General features: G+C 53.6%; 1 protein-coding gene across 1 annotated transcript in view; it reads left to right on the top strand.

Moving 5' to 3' along the window:
* LOC127586963 (calpain-1 catalytic subunit-like) overlaps positions 1-22,116 on the top strand; it is a 56,866-nt gene that overhangs the window by 5,666 nt on the left and 29,084 nt on the right. Inside the window, exons 7-8 of the mRNA XM_052045016.1 lie at positions 2,774-2,862; positions 18,488-18,790. Coding sequence (XP_051900976.1) covers positions 18,551-18,790 — 240 coding nt within the window. The 5' untranslated portion in view covers positions 2,774-2,862; positions 18,488-18,550. The remainder of the gene's footprint in view (positions 1-2,773; positions 2,863-18,487; positions 18,791-22,116) is intronic.

Below are 22,116 nucleotides of genomic sequence, written 5' to 3'. Positions count from 1 at the left end.
CTGGCAAATCAGACGGGATCTTGTTAAATGGCGGAACAGGATCGAGGGCCCGAATGGCCTTCTCTTGCTACTAATCCTTATGTTCATTTGATGTATTTCAATAAAGTTTGATTGGATCTTGCTTGTCTCTGTGCTTCCTGAAGCCAACAGCCGTTCCCGGGAATCACATGAAGCCGGAGAGCCGACAGTAGGAAGGAAAGCACGGGTGGGGAGGAGGCCATTCAGCCCATTGTGGGCTCTTTTGAAAGAGGGATAGAAGGATTCCCTCTCCCATTCCCCGTGACTCTGCACAGTCACTGGGCTGAGTCTCGGCAGCACCCAGAGCCGTTCACAACCAGACACCCACCCTGAGGAGCAGTTCATCTCTCCGCAGACTGGCAGCTCCTCCCCGACATTGGACGGCTCATCTCAGGCTCGTCCAATGAGGGAAGAGGATGAAGATGGTGCCGCCAAAGGGAGGCGTGGTGGGGAATGTGGGGAAACCGGCTGTGCCCAGACGTACCTGCAGGGGCACCTGATGCAGTTCTCTCACCTGGAATGTACCTGATCTCCGGGCTTGTGATCAGTTGGAACTGTCCCAAGGTCAACGTGAGGCTGCTCCGTGATACAAGACAGAGAGAGGAGAGGTGGTTTGATCTGTTGTTCCCGCACACTCAGAGCTGCAGGAGAGAAACGTGACCTGGGCTCGGACTTCAAAAGGGACGAGTAAAGTACAGACACGAGACCAGAGAGGGTGCGGAAAAGATCCACTGGGAGGTTTCCAGGACCGGAGGTCTTGGGGTATATAAGAAGAGTCCGGACAGGCTGGGACTGTTCTCCCTGGAGCGACGGAGGCTGAGGGCTGACCTTATAGAGGTTTATAAAATCAGGAGGGGCATAGATAAGGTCACAGTCTTTTCCCCAGGATAGCGGAGTCTGAAACTAGAGGGCACAGGTTTAAGGTGAGAGGGGAGAGATTTAATGGGGACCTGAGGGGCAGCTTCTTCACCCAGAGGGTGGTGGGTGTGTGGAATGAACTGCCTCTCCCGCTCTCTCCCCCCACCCTCTCCCCCCACCCTCTCTCCCCCATCTCCACCCACCATCTCTCCACCGTCCCCACCACCCTCTCCTCCCCTGTCTCCCCCACCCCCTCTTCTCTGTCCCCCCACTCTCTCTGCCCTAGTCTCTCCCCCACCCTCTCTCCCCCTGGTTGGAATCGGACACAGTTACCAATGGGGGAGAGGGGGTGGGTTTTGCGTTTCCTGGACAACCGTCCGTAGCGCGTTTCTCCAGAACGGGAAGCTGTGTCACCAGAAACGCGAGTTGAAAAAATAAATGTTGTGTTGATTTATTTGCTGTTACTTCCACACAAGTTAGACATGAGAGAATTTTATTGCGTATCTCAGGCGGTTGGGGGGGGGGGGCCACTCGTGAATTCTGTTGCGGACAAATTTCGTTACCCAAACACTGTGGTCGCCCATACTATGTTCAGCAGGCATTTTCACCGACACTTCAACGGGCAAATCACCAGAGGACACCGACGTCCTGCGGGCAAGTGTCGCTGGGCAAAGGGCCAGCATGGACTGGTGGGCCGAAGGGCCTGTTTCTGTGTTGCCCCACTGCGAGTCCCCAGCTGAAACGTTCTCCCTCCTCCCACGATCGCCATCTGAACTGCTCAGTGCTCCCACCATTTTGTGGTTTGATCTTTCTTCCTGAAGGAGAGCCCGAGGCGGCCCACAGTTCTCCAGGAACAGCCTCGCCCACGTCTGCCGCGGTTAGGACGTAGACCGTGGAAACAGTACAGCGCAGTACACACCCAAACTAACGAAGCCAATGACACCTAATCCCTTCTGCCTGTACATGGTCCACATCCCTCTATTCCCTGCACAAACACGGGCCTGTTCTAACAGCCTCTTAAACCCCTCCATCGTATCTGCCCCCACCCCCACCTCTGGCAGCCCGTTCCAGGCACCCACCACTCTCTGTGTAAAAAACCTGCCCCACACATCTCCTTAAACTTCCCCCCTCACCCTAAATGCATGTCCTCGAGTATTAGATATTTCCATCCCGGGAGAAAGACTTCATTGAATTCTCCCACTTTAGGTAACCCCCCCATCCCCCCATTCCCCACAAACCTCCCCCCCCACCACCACACTGCTTCTCTTCCCTTTCCGAGCCTCTCTTTTTCCTCCTCTCTGTACCTTTGACCCCTCCCCCGGTGGATCTGCTCTCCCCTCCTCCCCCGCACCTGCCCGTCACCATCTCTTACCTGCATCTACCTATCACCACCCTGTGCCCACCCCGCCTCCCCCCTTCTGTCCACCTATCACTGCTCCGCTTTCCCCTCCTATATATCGGGCTTCCCCTTTTCCTATCTTCAGTCCTGAAGAAGGGTCCTGACCCGAAACGTTGACCGCCTGCTGTTCCCCACGGATGCTGCCCGGCCTGCTGAGTTCCTCTGGCATCTTGTTTTTGCACTTAAGTATCCACTGACAGTGATCGATTGGCAGCTGAGAGTTGGTGGGAGACTTTTTAAAAATTAGATCAATGAGATTTTATAATTAAAATGGACGAGCAAATTTTGCCCTCAAGGCAGCTCCTCTTCTCAAAATTGCCACACACACTGCTTGTTGTTTAAGCAAAGACGGCAGCTTTAAAGAGACAGGCTCTCTGTAATTATAGGTGTACTCCCAAACGTTCCTGCCTCCCACTAACTCACCTCCCGCTGAGATTTTGGATCTTTCAGGCCTATGACAAAGCACGAGGTTTTCATTTTTCTTTCTGTCTAACTCAGGAAGTTAGAACCACACCTGAATTGAGGGGATCAGCTTCTATACTCAAGCGCTTGAAGTGGATTTGAACACGCGACGTGTCACTTCTGTGGTGAGTCATAACCCCTGACAAACACAAGTTCCACTGAGACTTAGTCAGTAAGCCTTTGGAGGTGGGGGAGAGGAGTGTAGGAGGGAGTGGAGATACATAGAACATCGAACACGGAACAGTACCGCACAGGAACAGGCCCTTCCACCTACCGTGTCTGCGCCAAACATGATGTTGAATTAAACTAAATCCCTTCTGCCTGCACATGGTCCAAATCCCTCCATTCCCTGCACATTCATGTGTCTGTCTAACAGCCTCTTAAACCCCTCGATCGTATCTGCCTCCACCCCCACCCCTGGCAGCCCGTTCCAGGCACCCACCGCTCTCTGTGTAAAAAACCTGCCCCACACATCTCCCTTAAACTTTCCCCCTCTCACCTTAAATGCGTGTCCTCTGGTATTAGACATTTCTACCCTGGGAGAAAGGCTCTGACTGTCTACTCTATCTGTGCCTCTCATAATGTTATAAACCTCTATCAGGTCTCCCCTCAGCCTCCACCCCTCCAGAGAAAACAACCTGTCTGTCCATCCTCGTTGTTTCTGGGGAGACATTTCACAGCCCCCTCTCTCAGGGACAGGAAGCGCTGTTTTGGTAACTTAGAAAAAAGCCGCTAGTACAGCAGAGCTAAGGAGAGGCGTCCTCCCTTCCCCACTGAAATCTGCAACAGCTGGTGTTCTAAAGTCTGCGTCCGCAACACTGGGGCACTCTGAAGTTTGTCTGCTCCGGGGGAAGGTTTGTCTGCTGCCCACTGCGCTGGCTCTCAGCCCAGCTGGTGTTTCTGTGCAAGGTCCCCCTGGGGGAGGGGACAGAGGGTTTAATGTGAAGCTCTATAATAAAAGGAAGTAATGCAACAGGGGCCAATTTCACTTCCTGCAACTAGGGTGGGCTGACCCGCTGGGGGTTCTGCTCCTACACAGCTGACATTTTCAAATTCAGAAACTTCTGGGAGTGGGGGATGGGACGGTGTAGAGGGAGCCTCACCTTGTGCCTGACCCCGGGACTGTGTGATGGGACGGGTGTGGAGGGAGCTTCACCCAGTGTACTGACCCCGGAGTGTGTGACGGGACGGTGCGGAGGGAGCCTCACCCTGTGCCTGACCCCGGGAGTGTGTGATGGGACGCTGCGGAGGGAGGTTCATTAGTCTGTGCTGTAACTCACTGACCTGGGCCTTGACGTTCTGTCTGCCATTCAGCGTTTCACTTTGCATCATGCAATCTACCTTGAGGGCAGAACACTCACATTTCTGAAATTCTCTGTAATGTTGGCAACGGCGGGACGGGCAGGGAGATTCCACCCTGATCACAGCAAGGCTGCAGTATGCGTGTTAGCTTGTTGTGTGAGGGGTGTGTGTGAATGTGGGACTGTGAATATGCACAGATGTGAGAGTGTATATGTGAATGTTTGTTTAAAGGCATGTGTTTTTGGATATGTACATGCTGATTTGTGTATGTGGTTGTTAACATGTGAATGTGTGCATAACTGTAAATGTATGTGAGAGTGATTTTGACTGTGTATGTATATGCAGTCTGTGTGTGTGTGTGTGTGTGTGAGTGTTTGTGTGAAAGTCTGTGTGTGCGGGGATGTGTGTCTGTGTGTGAGTTTGTGGGATAGTGTCTCTGTGTGTGGGTGGATGCTGTTTGGGAGGGACTGCTTTTGTGTGTGTGTGTGTGTGTGTGTGTGTGTGTGTCTGGGAGAGACTGCGTGTCTGGGAGGGACTGCGTGTGTGTAGAGGTGGCTGTAAAGTGAGGAGTTTCCGTGTACGCATTTGTGTGTGTGTCTGGGAGGGACTCTGTGGGTGTGTGTGTCTGGGAGGGACTGTCTGTGTGTAGGCGTGTCTGTCTGTAGTGAGGAGTATCTATGTGCATGTGTGTGTGTGTGCACATGTGTGTATCTGTGTGTGTGAGTGTGTGTGTTGGTGGATGTCTGGGAGGAACTGTGTGTGTGGGATGCCTGTGTGTTGAGGGTGTGTGTGTGTGTGTGTGTGTGTGTGTGTGTGTGTGTGTGTGTGTGTGTGTGTGTGTGTGTGTGTGTGTGTGAGAGAAAGAGAGAGTGGGTGTGTGAGAGGGGAGTGTGTGTGTGGGTGTGTGGTTGTTGCGTGTGTGTGGGTGAGAATGTGTGTGTATGAGTGTGTGTGGGTGTGAGTGTGCATGTGTGTGTGAGTACGTGTGTTTGAGAGAGTGTGTATGTGTGTGAGTGTGAATGTGACTGTGTGTGGGTGTGCGTGAGTGAGAGAGTGTGTGTGAGAGGGAAGGAGGGAGGGAGTGAGTCCAGCCAGATCCCAGATCCCAGCCCTGCGAGTGGCTCAGCTCCCTGAGGGCGAGGGGAGGAATGGTGGTGGGAAACCCAACACTGAGAAAAATGGACAGGTGCTACTGCAGCTTCTCCGCTGACTGGATAACCTGTGTATAATTGATGTCCTGTGCGCGGTCTGTACCTGCGCGCGGCCTGTCCCTGCCACCTGTGATGCCTCTGCAAGCTTCTCACTGTACCTGTACCTCCCTGTACCCTGTGCACGTGACAATAAACTTGACCTGACTCGGCTTGGATGGTGTGTTGCCTCCCTGGCGTCAGGGTCAGGGGTGTCAGGGAATGGCTGCAGGTGTTCTAAAGGGGCCGGGGGGGTAAAGAGGCAGAGATGATGGTCCATGTTACTACCGATGACCTGGGTACAAAGAGGGATTTGGTCCTGTAACAAGCACCTCGAGAGTGAGGCACCAAATTAAAGTGTGGGACCTCAGAAGTTGTAATCTTTGCATTATAGCATCACACAGTGCAGGGACAGGACCTTCGGCCCAACCGGTCCATGCTGACCAAGATGCCCATCCAAGTCAGTCCCATCTGCCCACGTTTGGCCCATATCCCTCTAAACCTTTCCCATCCGTGGACCCGTCCAAGTGTCTTTTAAATGTTGTTACTGTACCTGCCTCACCCACTTCCTCTGGCAGCTCGTTCCACACACCCACCACCCTCTGGGTGAAGAACTTGCCCCTCAGGTTCCTATTAAATCTCCCCCCTCTCACCTTAAACCTAGAAGCTGGACAAAGTGCACAAGAGCTGGGACGGGTCCAACAGCCTTGGGAAGAGGTGTTCTCATTGCTAGCTTGCTGCTGGAGGCTGCTTGGTAGGGGAATGGGACAGAGTGTACAGTGCGGAGGGAGGTGCAGTCAACCACAGAGGTGAGCTCTGTCAATTCAGCAGGCAGAGTAGAGATGAGCTGGTCGGAGTGGAGGGCTACTTTGCAGCTCGTACAGTGCGACGGCTTTGACTGGTAGGGGAGTGGTCAATACATGGCACGATTTGCTGCAGTCTCAGAGGCCTCGTTAAAGATGGGCAGTACTCACAACTCAGCGTTCCGGGCTGCGGAATCTTCGGACGAGGGAGGAGGGTGTCAGAGAGGAAGTGGTTTCACAATATCAGTGAAGGAGTCCTTTACTGCAGTAATTAGTAAGCTGGTTTGTTATTGTCACACATACCGCGGTACAGTGAAAGTCTTTGTTTTGCATGCCATCCATACAGATCATTTCATCACATCAGTGCATTGAGGTAGTACAAGGAAAAAGTCAAAGTGGAGTTTGTCAGATGCACAAGTCCGTGTGTTCACGGGTGCAGTGAAAAACCTACCTGCAGCAGCATCACAGGCACAGAGCATCAGATAAGCAGCATTCACAAGAAAAACATAAATTAAACATAAATTCTACAAAATTTTTACAAGAGAGATAACTAGAACAAAAAAAGTTCTCTGTAGTGCAAAGTGGTCATAGTGTTGCTGTACTGAGGCAGTGATCAAGGTTGTACCGGCTGGTTCAAGAACCGAATGGTTGAAGGGGAAGTTGCTGTTCCTGAACCTGGTGGTGTGGGACTTCAGGCTTCTGTACCCCGTGCCCGATGGGAGCTGTGAGGAGATGGCACGGCCCGGATGGTGGGGATCTTTGATGGTGGACGTTGCCTTTTGAGGCAGCGCCTCCTGTAGATACTCCCGATGGTGGGGACGGATGTGGTAACAATAACAGAATGCAGAATAAAGTGTCACAGTTACAGAGAAAGTGCAGTGCAGGCAGACAATAAGGTGCAAGGGCCACGACGAGGTAGATTGTGATGTCAAGAGTCCATCTGATGAGGGAGGATATCTGAGAAGGCTCTTCAAGTGAGACCATATGGGTTGAGTTTAGGAAATAGAAGGGGGCGATCACTTTGGTGTATGACAGGCCCTCTGGACACTCAGCAGAAGGTAGCAGAGCAGATCTGTCCACAAACCACGAGAGGTGTGAGGGGAGTTGGGAGATAGTCAGAGGGATATCAACTTCCCCAAACAAACTGCTGGAGGAACAGTGGGTCAGGCAGCATCTGTGGAGGGAGATGGTCAGTCTGTGTTTTGGGTCAAGACCCTTTATCTGGACTGAAAGTGGGGAGCTAGCCAGTGTAAAGGGGTGAGGGGAAGGGGTGAGGGGAAGGGCTGGGGCAAGGGCTGGCAGGTGATGGGTGGATCCGGGTGGGGGGGTGTGACGGGCAGACGGAGGAGGGTTGGGGAGGGAAGGGTGGAGGTAGTGACAGATGTCCTTCACCCACACACCCCTCCCCTCCCCCCCACTGTTCCCACCTGCCCTCCCCACCTCCCTTATTGGGTTCCAGGCCCCACCTTCCTCTCCCATCAGATCCCACCACCTGCAGCCCTCTGTCACCTCCACCCATCACCTCCCAGCCTCTGTCGCTACCCCCCACTCCCCCCGCCACCCAGACCCACCCATCACCTGCCAGCCCTTGCCCCCACCTCTTTATACAATCTCCCCTCTTTCAGTCCAGGGGAAGGGTTTCAGCCCAAGACGTCGATTCTCCCTCTCCCTCCACAGATGCTGCCCGACCCGCTGAGTCCCTCCAGCAGATTGTTTGTTGAATTAAGAACCTGAATTGGGTGAAGGCCAATTTCAATATCATAAAACAGGACCCTGCAAAAGTAGACTGAGAGAAGGTACTTGCAGATGGGTCTACATCTGACAAATGGGAGTCATTCAAATGTGAAATAGTGAGAGTTTAGGGCCAATGTGCTCCCTTAACGGTGAAAGGCACAAAGTCCAAGGAATCCTGGCTGCCAAGGGATATCGAGGGCTGCACTTTGGGAGACCAAAAATATAAAGAGACAGGACACAGTTAATGGCAGGACCATAAACAGTGTTGATGTACAGAGGGAACTTGGGGTCCAAGTTCATTGCTCCTTGACAGATTGATAAGGTGGTAAAAAAGGTGTACGGCATGTTTGCCTTCATTAGTCGAGGCACTGAGTTAAAGAGTCGGGAAGCTACGTTGCAGGTTTATAAAACTCTCGTTAGGCCGCATCTGGAGTATTGCGTTCAGTTCTGGTCGCCCCATTACAGGAAGGGTGTGGAGGCTTTGGAGAGGGTGCAGAAGAGGTTCACCAGGATGCTGCCTGGATTAGAGGGCATGAGCTATAAGGAGAGGTTGGACAGACTTGGCTTGTTTTCTCTGGAGCAGCGGGGTCATGGACTTGAGATGAGAGGGGGAAAGTTCAAAGGAAATGTGCAGGGCAAGTTTTTTACGCAGAGAGTGGTGGGTGCCTGGAACGGAGGCAGATATGATGGAGGGGTTTAAGAGTCTCTTAGACAGGCTCATGAATGTGCAGGGACTGGAGGGATGTGGACATTGTGCAGGCAGAAGGGATTGGTTTAATCAGGCATTTAATTACTAGTTTAATTAGTTTGGCACAACGTGGGGGGCCAGAGGGCCTGTTCCTGTAATGGGATTGGTTTATTATTGTCACTTGTACCGAGGTCCAGTGAAAAACTTGTTGCATACCGATCGTACAGGTCAGTTCATTACACAGTGCAGTTACATTGAGTTAGTACAGGGTGCATTGATGTAGTACAGGTAAAAACAATAACAGTACAGAGTAAAGTGTCACAGCTACAGAGAAAGTGCAGTGCAATAAGGTGCAAGGTCACAACAAGGTAGATCGTGAGGTCAGAGTCCATCTTGTCGTATAAGGGAACCGTTCAATAGTCTTATCACAGTGGGGTAGAAGCTGTCCTTGAGCCTGGTGGTACGTGCCCTCAGGCTCCTGTATCTTCTACCTGATAGAAGAGGGGAGAAGAGAGAATGAGCCGGGTGGGTGGGGTCTTTGATTATGCCGGCTGCTTCACCAAGCAGCGAGAGGTAAAGACAGAGTCCATGGAGGGGAGGCTGGTGTCCGTGATGCGCTGGGCTGTGCCCACAACTCTCTGCAGTTTCTTGCGGTCCTGGGCAGAGCAGTTGCCGTCCCGAGCCGTGATGTATCCAGATAGGATGCTTTCTGTGGTACATCTGTAAAAATTGGTGAGGGTCAAAGGTGACATGCCAAGTTTCTTTAGCCTCCTAAGGAAGTAGAGGCGCTGGTGAGCTTTCTTGGCCGTGGTGTCTACGTGGTTGGACCAGGACAGCCTATTGGTGATGGTCACTGCTAGGAACTTGAAGCTCTCAACCCTCTCGACCTCAGCACCATTGATGTTGACTGGAAGGGATGTATCCCAGGCAGTGTTGGAAGGCTGGGTCAGTGACCAGGACATCATCGTTGGCCACAGCTGAGGTGTCAGATGGCTGGGGGACAGCAAATATGGTGCCTTTATTCAAGAGGGCCACCTGAATAATTACAGACCTCTAAAGTCAGTGTGAGAGAAGTTATTGGAAAAACATTCCAGAGGGATAGGATTAACACGCACTTGGAAGGGCAGGGATTGATCAGGAATAGTCAGCAGGGATTTATTGGTGGGAGATCCTGACTGAACAATTTGAATTTTTAGAAGAGGTAACAAAATAGATCGATGAGGGCAGTGTGGTTGATGTGGTTCCCAGGGGCTTCAGAAAGGCCTTTGACAAGGTCCCACGTGGGAGACTGATCCATAAGGTTAGGGCCAGGACAAGTTGGCAATTTGGAGCCAGAATTGGCTTGGTAATTGGACACAGAGTGATGGTGGAGGGTTGTTTTTGAGGTGGGAAGTCTGTGGAGTATTACGAGGATCAGAACTGTGACCCTGACTGCTTAGTAAGAATCTGGATATGAATGGAGGAAGTATGGTTGATAAGTTTGCAGATGGCACGAAAATTGGTGGTGTTGAGGGTAGTGAAAAGGGAAGTCTCAGGCTAGGGGATGACGTTGACCAGTTGATAAAATGGGCGGAGCAGTGGTAGATTTACATAAGGTAGCAGAGTAGTGGTGGACATGGTAGATGGGCAGAGCACTGGTAGGTAGAATTTAATCCTGATAAATGCGAGCTGATTCAGTTAGCAAGGACCAATAATGCTGGGACATGCACAAAGACTGGGAAGTGCCTAGGGAGTATTGAGGAACAAAGGGACCTTGGTGTACAAGTCCAAGGGTCCCTGAAGTTGGAGCACAGGTAGATAAAGTGGTGAGGAAGGTGTATGGGATTCTTGCCTTTATAGTCGGGCCATAGAATATAAAAGCAAGGAGTTTATGATGACAGCTTCAATGCGTAACACAGCGCTAGCAACCTGGGTTCAATTCCGGCTGCTGCCTGTAAGGAGTTTGTACGTTCTCCCCGTGTCTGCGTGGGTTTCCTCCGGGTGCTCCGGTTTCCTCCCACATTCCAAAGACGTACAGGTTAGGAAGTTGTGGGCGTGCTATGTTGGCGCTGGAAGCGTGGTGACACTTGCGGGCTGCCCCCAGAACACTCTACGCAAAAGATGCATTTCACTGTGCGTTTCAATGTATGTGTGACTAATAAAGATACCTTTAAAATATTAGTTAGGCCACAGCTGGAGCACTGCGTGCAGTTCTGGTCACCGCACTGCAGGAAGGATGTAACCACACTGCAGAGGGTGCAGGGGAGATTCACCAGGGTGGTGCCTGGGACAGAGCGGTTCAGTGATGAGGGCAGACAGGAGAGGCTGGGTCTGTTCTCCCTGGAGCTGAGGAGGCTGGGGGGTGGGGGGTGGGGGGTGGGGGGTGGTGGGGGTGGAAAGCTGACTGAGATGTACAAAATTATCAGGCATAGACAGGGTGAATAGTAGGACACCTTTCTCCATGGCAGAGCAGCCTATAACCAGAGGATACAGACCCACGGTAAGGGAGAAGGGGTTGAGAAGGGGTTTGAGGAAGAAAATTACCACAGAGGGGTGTGTGTGTGTGTGTTGGGGGGGGTGCGTGGGGGAGTGGGTGTAACCTGGAATATGCTGCCTGCGTGAATGTGTGTGTGTACGTGTGTGTCTGTGTGTGTGTGCGCATGTGTGTATATGTGTGTGTGCATGTGTGTCAGTACGTGTGTGTGCGCGCATGTGCATACATGTGTGTCTGTGTGCGTGTGTGCATGTGTGTCAGTACGTGCGTGTGTGCATGTGTGTCTGTGTGTGTGCATGTGTGTGTATATGCGTGTGTGCATGTGTGTCAGTATGTGTGTGTGTATAATGTGTGAGTACATGTGTGTATATGTGTGTGTCTGTGTATACAGGTGTGTGCACGTGTGTGTACGTGAGTGTGTATGTCTCAGAGTGGGCTGATTGTGTGAATATATTGAGCGGTGTGTGTGTACGTGTGTACGTGTGTGTAAGTGGGCTGATTGTGTATTGAGGTGTGTGTGAGAGAGAGCGAGAGAGACCTGTGTCCTGTGGGTCTTTGGTTTGTGTACATGTGGAGGGGGTGGGGGCCCAGGGTGTCATTGGGGTGGGGGGGGGGATGGTCACTAAGGGTCCGCTCTGCTCCCTTGGGCTGTCTCCGGTCCCTCACGGTGCCCTGCTGACCTTGTCAGTACTGAGGGAGAGGGAGAGGGGGCACTGAGTCAGCTGATGGAGGGTCACACCGTGGGAGGGGCATTGAGGGAGGGTCACACTGTGCGAGGGGCGGTGAGGGAGGGTCACACCGTGGGTGGGTGGCAGTGAGGGAGGGTCACACCGTGGGGGGGGCGGTGAGGGAGGGTCACACCGTGGGGGGGGCGGTGAGGGAGGGTCACACCGTGGGAGGGGCATTGAGGGAGGGTCACACTGTGCGAGGGGCGGTGAGGGAGGGTCACACTGTGGGGGGGGCATTGAGGGAGGGTCACACTGTGCGAGGGGCGGTGAGGGAGGGTCACACCGTGGGTGGGTGGCATTGAGGGAGGGTCACACTGGGGGGGGGAATGTGAGGGGGGGTCCCACTGTGGGGGGGGGAATGTGAGGGAGGGTCACACGGTGGGGGGGGGCGGTGAGGGAGGGTCACACCGTGGGGGGGGGCATTGAGGGAGGGTCACACTGTGGGGGGGGGGAATGTGAGGGAGGGTCACACCGTGGGTGGGTGGCATTGAGGGAGGGTCACTGTGGGGGGGGGCGGTGAGGGAGGGTCACACTGTGGGGGGGGGAATGTGAGGGGGGGGTCCCACTGTGGGGGGGGAATGTGAGGGGGGTCCCCACTGTGGGGGGGAATGTGAGGGGGGGTCCCACTGTGGGGGGGGGGAATGTGAGGGGGGGGTCCCACTGTGGGGGGGGAATGTGAGAGAGGGTCCCACTGTGGGGGGGGAATGTGAGAGAGGGTCCCACTGTGGGGGGGGATGTGAGGGGGGGGGTCCCACTTGGGGGGGGGATGTGAGAGAGGGTCCCACTGTGGGGGGGGATGTGAGGGGGGGGGTCCCACTGTGGGGGGGGGAATGGGAGAGAGGGTCCCACTGTGGGGGGGGATGTGAGGGGGGATGTGAGGGGGGGGGTCCCACTGTGGGGGGGGGATGTGAGGGGGGGGGTCCCACTGTGGGGGGGGATGTGAGGGGGGGGGGTCCCACTGTGCGAGGGGCGGTGACGAGAGATCGGTTGCGATCTGCCCGCGGGCACGGATGCGGGGGCGTGGAAGGCGCAGTGCGCGCTCCCGTGCCGTGTAGGCGTGGTGCCTGCGCGTTTCCGCGGCGCACGGAGCGCGCCCGAGAGAGGGAGGGAGCGGCGCTGAGACCGACGCAGACACATTGCCGCTTCCCTCGGAGACCGACTGCAGCCTCGGACGGTGCGTGGGACGGGACGGGCGGGGACCGGGACCGGGGCTGTGGGACGGGCTGGGACCGGGACCGGGACCGGGACGGTGGGACGGGCTGGGACCGGGACCGGGACCGGGACGGTGGGACAGGCTGGGACCGGGACCGGGACCGGGACGGTGGGACGGGCTGGGACAGTGGTTGGGAGCAGAACGGAATCCGCAAAAGTTCTGTTAGTGATTGCAGGGGGTCCCGGGGAGGGTGTGGGTATTGACGGGGGGTCCCGGGGAGGGTGTGGGTATTGACGGGGGGTCCCGGGGAGGGTGTGGGTGTTGACGGGGGGTCCCGGCGAGGGTGTGGGTGTTGACGGGGGGGTCCCGGGGAGGGTGTGGGTGTTGACGGGGGGTCCCGGGGAGGGTGTGGGTGTTGACGGGGGGTCCCGGGGAGGGTGTGGGTGTTGACGGGGGGTCCCGGTGAGGGTGTGGGTGTTGACGGGGGGTCCCGGGGAGGGTGTGGGTGTTGACGGGGGGTCCCGGGGAGGGTGTGGGTGTTGACGGGGGGGTCCCGGTGAGGGTGTGGGTGTTGACGGGGGGTCCCGGGGAGGGTGTGGGTGTTGACGGGGGGTCCCGGTGAGGGTGTGGGTGTTGACGGGGGGTCCCGGGGAGGGTGTGGGTGTTGACGGGGGGTCCCGGGGAGGGTGTGGGTGTTGACGGGGGGTCCCGGGGAGGATGTGGGTGTTTTTCCCTTCTCACTTTCGATACATGACCTACCCCGGGGAAACGACTGCGACAGTCCACCTTCTCTACATCCCTCGTGATTGAATACACCTCCATGAGGTGACCCCTCAGACCCCTGCACTCCAGGGTCACCTCGAGGTTCAGAAGGTGGATGGACGCAGTCTTAGTCCAGATGAAAGGTCTCGACCTGACTGTCCATTTCCCCCCTCAGACGCTGCCTGACCCGCTGAGTTCCTCCAGCATCTGGTGCGTTGCTGGAAACAGTCCCACCCTGTCGTAGCCCATCCTCTTTATTGACCCCAGAACAGCTCAGGAACAGGCCCTTCGGCCCACTGGCTCTGCACCAGCAATGATGCCAAATTCTGCTGTGCACATGCTCCATCTCCCTTTACGTGTCTAACAGCCTCTTAAACACCTGCACCCTATCTGCTTCCACCCCCACCCCTGGCAGCCCGTCCCAGTTCCGGTAAAGTCCCTGTGAATCTTTCCTGCACCGTTTCCAACATAATGGCATCTTTCCGATAGCTGGGTGACCAGAGCTGCACATTTACTCTCCAGGTGTGGTCTTTGCCAACGGCTGCTACGGTTGGAACTTGACGTCCCAACTCCTGTACTCAGTGACCTCACTGATGAAGGCCAGGTGCCAAACACCTTCTCCAGCACCCTGTCTACTCTGGTCTCCACTTTCAGGCAACTATGTCCCTGTACCTCTCAGTCCTTCTGTTCTACAACACTCTCCAGGACCCTACCATTTGGTCAGGTTTAACTAACCAAAATTCAACACCTCACGCCTGTTTGAGTTAAATTCCATCTGTCGTTTCTCGGCCCACTTTCCAGCTTCATCAAAATCCTGTTGGGATCTTCGACAATCTTCTTCACTGTCCACTGTGCCATCTGCAAACTTGCTGACCACATGAACCACATTGTCATGCAAATCATAAATGCAGACGACAAACGACCGTGGTCCCAGCACCGATCCCTGCGGCACACCGCTGGTCACAGGCCTCCGATCTGAAAAACACCCCTCCGCTGCCCCCCTCTGACTCCTTCCATCAAGCCAGTTTTGTATCACCCTGGATCCCATGTGATCTAACCTTCGGGACCAACCTCCCATGTGGAACCTTGTCAAAGGCTTCAGGAGAGTGTCAGTATTTACAGAGAGTGCCCCGGGGAGGGTGTCGGTGTTTCCAGGGGGTCCCGGGGAGGGTGTCGGTGTTTCCAGGGGGTCCCGGGGAGGGTGTCGGTGTTTCCAGGGGGTCCCGGGGTGGGTGTGGGTATTTACTGAGATGTCAGAGCCAGGGGAATTTTAACTACACTTCCTGTGGTTTCAGTTTGGAAGGTACCTCGTCAGGCTTTTGTAAGAAAAATCCAGCCCCTCCTCTGCCCTCTCCGCACTCTCTTGCCTCCTCCTCTACACCTCCTGGCTCTGCATTCCTGACCTCAACCAGTTGCTGAGGAAAGAATTCCCTCCGGATATCACTGGTGTTCCCCTGCACCCGCTGCCCTTGTCCTGGGTGGGAGAGGTGGTGGGTTTGGGAGGTCCTGTCGGAGTAGCCTGGGCGAGTAACCGCGGGGCGTTGTGTAGACGGTGCACACTGCAGCCACTGTGCACCGGTGGTGGAGGGAGGGAGTGTTTGGGGGGGGGGGTGGATGGGGTGCTGATCGAGGGGGCTGCTTTGTCCTGGATGGTGTTGAGCTCCTCGAGACTTAGTGTGGAAACAGGCCCTTCGGCCCAACTCATCTCTGCCAGTCAAAATGCTTACCTGAGTCAATCCCATTTGCCTGTGTTTGGCTCTTATCCCTCTAAACCTTTCCTATCCATGAACCTATCCAAATTAAATATTGTAACTGTACCTGCCTCAACAACTTCCTCTGGAAGCTCGTTCCATATACTGACCACCCTCTTTAAGAAAAAGTTCCCTCTTGGGTCCCTTTCAAATCTCTCCTCTTTCACCTTAAACCTGTGCCCTCTAATTTTAGACTCCCCTACCCTGGGGAAAGGACTGTGACCGTCCACCTTATCGATGCCCCTCATGGTTTTATAAGGTCACCCCTCGGTCTTCATCGCTCCAGGGAAAACAGTCCCGGCCTGTCCGGTCTCTCCTTATAACTCAAGCCCTCCGGTCCCGGTAACATCCCCGTGAATCCTTTCTCCACCCTCTCCAGCTTAATGACACCCTTCCTGTAGCTGGGCGACCAGAACTGCGCACAATTCTCCAAGTACCGTCCCACCAATGTCTTGTCCAATGCTCTGACGATGAAGGCAAGCACACCAGATGTCTTCTTCACCACCCTATCTGCCTGTGTTACCACTCCCAGGGAACTGTGTACTCGTAACCCTGGGCCTTGCTGCTCCACAACACTCCTCAGGGCCCTGCCGCTCGCTGTGTATGTCCTGCCCTGGTTTAACTTCCCAAAAAGCATCACTTTGCACTTGTGTGTGTTCAATTCCATGTGCAGTTCCTCTGTCCACTTACCCAGTTGGCCTTGATCCTGTTATAGCCTTAGACAACCTTCTTCACTGTCCACTACACCACCAGTTTTGGTGCCATCGATTGTTGGAACTGAGCTCATCCGGCCATTGAAGGATGGTCCATCACGCTCCACCTTGTAGACGGTGGAAAGTCCTTGTGACGTCAGGAGGTGAGCCTCCAGGATGCCCAGCCTCTGATGTACCCTTGAAGCCATGGGACTTTTGTAGGTGGTCAAGTTGAGAGATCCCCAGGCTCGGTCTGTTTCCCCTGAAGCGTCGGAGGCTGAGGGGTCACCTTAAAGAGGTTAATAAAACCATGAGGGGCATCGATAAGGTGGACGGTCACAGTCCTTTCTTCCCAGGGTAGGGGAGTCTAAAACTAGGGGGCACAAGTTTAAGGTGAGAGGGGAAAGATTTAAAGGGGACCCGAGGGGCAAGTTTTTCCACACAGAAGGTGTTGATGGTTGGCATCTGGGCACACACACAGAGACGGACGTCAACTGCTGCTGGAAGGTCGTCAACTCTGTGAAAGACGCCCTTTGGTCTGCCCGAAAATTGTTGGTCTCCCAGCCCTGCGAGGTGTCCGTAGGGGAATGCTGCTGACTGGCACATTCCAGGCTGCAGGAGTACGTGCTGAGGGATGCACTGACGCTGGGTGCAGCCAGCGCGAGGGCTCGGTGGGGAAGGACGACAGTTTAGGGTTCTTCTGCCACAGGAGAAGGAGGGGCGGGGTCAGGCGAGGAAGCCCATCATATTGTTGTAAATATGGGATTGGGGTATCACCCCAGGGAGCCACACGTGTGGCAGCGGTGCTGTGTTTTTTATATATAAAAAGATAACACTAAGAATGGAACTGTACACAAATGTAAAGGTTTGAACTGTTTTATTATTGTATATAGTTTCTTTTATTATGAATAAAGTTTATTTTGGTAAAAAAATGCTACTTAATGTCAAGGGGAGGAGATTGTACTCACTCCTGTACTGGACATGGTCACTGTCACGGGCTGCGTCTCCACTATCTCCTTGTAACACCCAGCTTCACGTCCTTGTTACACTGAACACCGTCTGTGTGGGGTTGGAGTCTCCGTGTGTGCCTTCAAAGTCCAGGAGGAGTGGAGACTAAAGCAGCCGACAAGTCTCCTCACGAGGCAGTGGGTTGTTTGAGATCTTGCATTAAGCCACACAGGGCTTAGAATCTTTCTCCTTGGCATTCTTCAGTGTTGGAGAAAGGAGTTCTCACTGAACCATAGAACAATACAGCACAATACAGGCCCTTCAGCCCACAATGTTGTGCCGACCTTCAAACCACACCTAAGACTATCTGACCCCTTCCTCCCACATATCCCTCTATCTTAAATTCCTCCATATGCTTATCTAACAATCTCGAATTTGACCAATGTATCAGCCTCCACCACCACCCCAGGCAGCACACTCCATGCACCAACCACTCTCTGGGTGAAAAACCTCCCTCTGACGTCTCCCTTGAACTTCCCACCCATTACTTTAAAGCCATGCCGTCTTGTATTGAGCACTGGTGCCCTGGGAAAGAGGCGCTGGCTGTCCGCTCTGACCCCTGCAACCCTCCAATTCCGGCCTCTCTACCGCAGTGCCTTCAGCTGCCGAGATCCTGAGCTCAGAATTCCCTCCATGATCCCCCTGCATGCCCTCCCCTCCATTAAGGCCCCCCCCCCTCCATTAAGACCCTCCTTAGGGTCTCCGTGTGACTGCTGCAGTATCCCCGGATGTGGCTTGGTGTTGTACTTAACACCCTCGTGATGATTGAGGGGATCTTTTTACGAGATAAGGAGCTCGAGAAACAAAAGTTGCCACTCTTACTTCATTGACAACACTTCCTGAAACGAGCCTGTGTGATAGGGACAGGCGTCGACTCAAACTGGCAATCAACCAATTGGAAATTAGGTCCATGCAGGAAGCCAATGAAAATTCTTTCAAAATGAAGTCTATTGACCAATCGTGCCTTTCACAACACTTCGAACAGTGAACTTCACTCTGAATAAACAGTGACTCTGTACAGTTACACAGCGACCCTCACCCTGAATAAACAGTGACTCTGTACAGTTACACAGTGACCCTCACCCTGAATAAACAGCGACTCTGTACAGTTACACAGCGACCCTCACCCTGAATAAACAGCGACTCTGTACAGTTACACAGCGACCCTCACCCTGAATAAGCAGCGACTCTGTACAGTTACAGAGCGACCCTCACCCTGAATAAGCAGCGACTCTGTACAGTTACACAGTGACCCTCACCCTGAATAAGCAGCGACTCTGTACAGTTACAGTGACCCTCACCCTGAATAAGCAGCGACTCTGTACAGTTTCACAGGGAGTGACCCTCACCCTGAATGTACAGGAGTTATGAACCTTCCCATGAGTAGGTTCCCAGCCCTGTCACAACTTGCTGTGTTGAACTTTCTTTTCCTTGCGGGATTAACGTTTGTGATTTTTCTCTGTGTGTAGCTCGGACCCTCCTGCGGCTGATTGCTGGTTCCTGCTCCGTGTGTGCAGTGCGTTGCTGCTGGGATGTACTGTGGCATTGCCAGCCGTGTCTGCCGGCAGAGGGAGAAGCAGCTCGGGGTGGGCAGGCACGATCAGGCCTTCAAATTCCTTGGGCAGGACTTTGAGTCTCTCCGGGATGACTGCCTCAGCCGAGGCATTCTGTTTGAGGATGAGTACTTCCCACCTGGCCCCTCTGTCATTGGATTCAAGGAACTTGGACCCAACTCTTCGAAAACGGCCGGAATCAGGTGGAAGAGACCCAGGGTGAGTGTGGCTGGGGAATCAAGCGCAAAGTGGCGAGGCTCGTGAAGACCATTTGTTCCCTCCAGCCTGCTACCCTGTTCGATAACTCATAGCTGGAGTGACCTTGACCTCAGCTTCCGTTCCCTCCTGTTCCCCATGTCCCACAGACGAAGAAGCTGCCTGGACCTTAACCAGATTCACTGACTGCACCTCCCCCTGATCTCTGGGGAAGAGAACTCCAAAGGTTCTCTGCCCTTGGGGAGAAGATGTCACTCTGGAAGGGCTGACTCCTTGTTCTGGAGCAAAAGGCAAACTGTTGGAGGAACTCAGCGGGTTGAGCAGCGTCTGTGGGGAGGGGAAGGAATTGTCAACGATTCTGGTTGAGCCCCTGCCCCCCACAGACAGACCTGCAGCCCAGCGGCACCCGAGGTTGAGTGCTTGAGACCCCAGGAGAGACAAACATTGCCTCATCTCTTCATTGTAAACCCTGGCTCAACGTCCACCCTGCTAAAACCCCTCTGAGTTTTGTATGTTTGAATCAAGTTGCCTCTTGTTCTTCTAACCTGCTCTGATCCAGCGTCTCGACCTGAAATGTAGATAATTCCCCTTCCCCCAGCATTTTGTTTGTTGCTTCAAATTCCAGCATCTTCAGTCTCTTGTGTGACCCCCTTATAGAAACACAGAACACTACAGCACAGAAAAAAGGCCATTCGGCCCTTCTAGTCTGTGCTGAAACCTTATTCCGCTAGTCCCATTGACCTGCATCCAGTCCATAACCCTCCAGACCTCTCCCGTCCATGTATCTATCCAATTTATTCTTAAAACTTAAGAGTGAGCCCGCATTTACCACGTCAGATGGCAGCTCGTTCCACACTCCCACCACTTTCTGAGTGAAGATGTTCCCCCCTAAACCTTTCCCCTTTCACCCTAAAGCCATGTCCTCTTGTACTTATACTGAACCGTTCTCCCCTTGTTCTAGATAACCTCACCTGGGGAAACACCCTCTCAGCATCCACCCTGTTAATCCCCCTCAGAATCTTATTCCCATATTGTCGCACCTCATTCTTCCAACCTCCACTAGGTGTGGGCTCAACATGCTTAACCTCTCTGCACCCAGGAACCAATGCTGTAAACTGCCTTTGCACTTCCTACAAAGCAGACATATTCTTCCCTAAGAGTACCAAAACTCTCTGCAGTTCCTCAGCAACCTGCCCAGTTGTCCCCTAGTCTTCTACTCAAGTCTAGGCTAACACGAGGGGGCATAATTTTAAGGTGATTGGAGGAAGGTATAAGGGGGATGTCAGGGGTAAGTTTTTTACACAGAGAGTGGTGGGTGCGTGGAACGCACTGCCGGCAGAGGTGGTGGGGGCAGATACATTCGGGACATTTAAGGGACTCTTAGATAGACACATGAATGACAGAGAAATGGGGGGGGGGCTACGTGGGAGGGAAGGGTTAGATAGATCTTAGAGCAGGATAAAATGTTAGCATAACATTGTGGGCCAATGGGCCTGTACTGTGCTGTAGTGTTCTGTGTTCAAGTCATTGAGTTTGTTGTCATGTGCACAAGGGGAGCAGGTACAGTGAAAAACTTGCTTGCAGCAGCATCACAGACATGTAGGTACAGATAACACACAGAATATAACTTGTCAGAATCAGGTTTATTATCACTGACTTAGATGATGTGAAATGTGTTGTTTTGCGGCCAGTACAGTGCAAGGCATAAAATTACTACAAATTACAACAATAAATAAATAGTGCAAAAGAGGAATAACGAGGTAGTGTTCATGGGTTCATGGACCGTTCAGAAATCTGATGGCGGAGGGGAAGAAGCTGTTCCTGAATCGTTGAGTGTGGGTCTTCAGGCTCCTGTACCTCCTCCCCGATGGTAGTAACAAGAAGAGGGTATGTCCCGGGTGGTGAGGGTCCTTAGTGATGGAAGCTGCCTCCTTGAGGCACCGTCTCTTGAAGATGTCCTCGAAGGTGGCAATGCTCTCCACTGTACATCTGTAGGAATTTGTAAGAGTCTTTGGTGACGGACTGAATGTCCTCAAACTCCTAACGAAGTAGAGCCGCTGGCCTGCCTTCTTCATGATTGTATCAATGTGTACATAAATTATACAAAATGGTGAAGGAAAAATAGACTGCAAACCAAAGACACAATCAGAGACAAGTTCATGCTAGTGTAAGAGGTGGCCTGTAGTGTTCTGCTGCTGAGGTAGGGCTAGTCCAAGAACTCCAGCCCCCACAGAACTCCCTCTTCCTTCCCTACTTCCCGCACCTTTTGTACGACCGCTTCCCTGCCATGTGGAGGGGATTGCGAGGGAGGGTACACCTCTCACTGACTGTTGTTGTGTGCGTTGCCTGTGTGAAGTGGATGCTGTTTCTGATTGAGAATTTCTGGCTTGGAATCCTGGAGTTTTCCAACACCTTGAGGCCGTTCGGCCCATGGTTTGTGTGTGCAACCCCCCCCCCCCCAGGTCCCCGAACACTTCTCTCTCCCTGACCCCCTTCACATCTCCCTTCTGTCATTGGAGGCCCAGTGGGTTGTACTCTCTGCCAGGAGGTTGTTTTCCCTGGAGCGGTGGAGGCCAAGGGGAGATCTGGTGGAAGTTTATAAAATGATGAGAGGCAGAATCTTTTTCCCAGAGTAGAAATGTCAGACACTAGAGGACACGCATTTAAGGATCACTCCCCTTATATCTTGGGTGGATGTGACGGTTCACAAGAACATAAGAAACAGGGGCAGGAGGAGGCCATCCGGCCCATTGAGCCTGCTCCGCCATTCAATAAGATCACGGCTGATCTGGCCGTGGACTCAGCTCCACCTACCTGCCTTTCCCCCATAACCCTTAATTCCCCTACTGTGTAAAAATCTACCTAACTGTGTCTTAAATATATTTAATGAGGTCGCCTCTACTGCTTCCCTGGGCAGAGAATTCCACAGATTCACTACAGAAGAGCAGTTCCTCTGCATCTCCGTCCTAAATCTACTCCCCCGAATCTTGAGGCTACGTCCCATGGCTTCTATTTAGAAGCAGGCAGCGACACGGTGGCGCAGTGGGTAGTGCTGCTGCCTCACAGCTCCAGAGACCCAGGTTCGATCCCGACCTCCGCCGCTGTCTGTCTCTGTGGAGTTCGCACGTTCTCCCCGTGACCGCGTGGGTTTCCCGCGGGGGTTCCAGTTCCCTCCCACATCCCAACGACGCGCAGGGTCGGTGGGTTAATCAGCTGCTGTAAATTGTCCCCCTAGTGTGTGGGTGAGGAGTAGAATCTGGGGGTTGGTGGGGATGGGTGTTTGATGGGTTGGTCTGGTGTCGGTGCTGCTTCCCTCCACAACTGTGGTG

The sequence above is a fragment of the Pristis pectinata genome, chromosome 38, assembly GCF_009764475.1.
Source record: "Pristis pectinata isolate sPriPec2 chromosome 38, sPriPec2.1.pri, whole genome shotgun sequence".
NCBI lineage: Eukaryota > Metazoa > Chordata > Chondrichthyes > Rhinopristiformes > Pristidae > Pristis > Pristis pectinata.
This window is presented reverse-complemented; position numbering and strand designations above follow the sequence as displayed.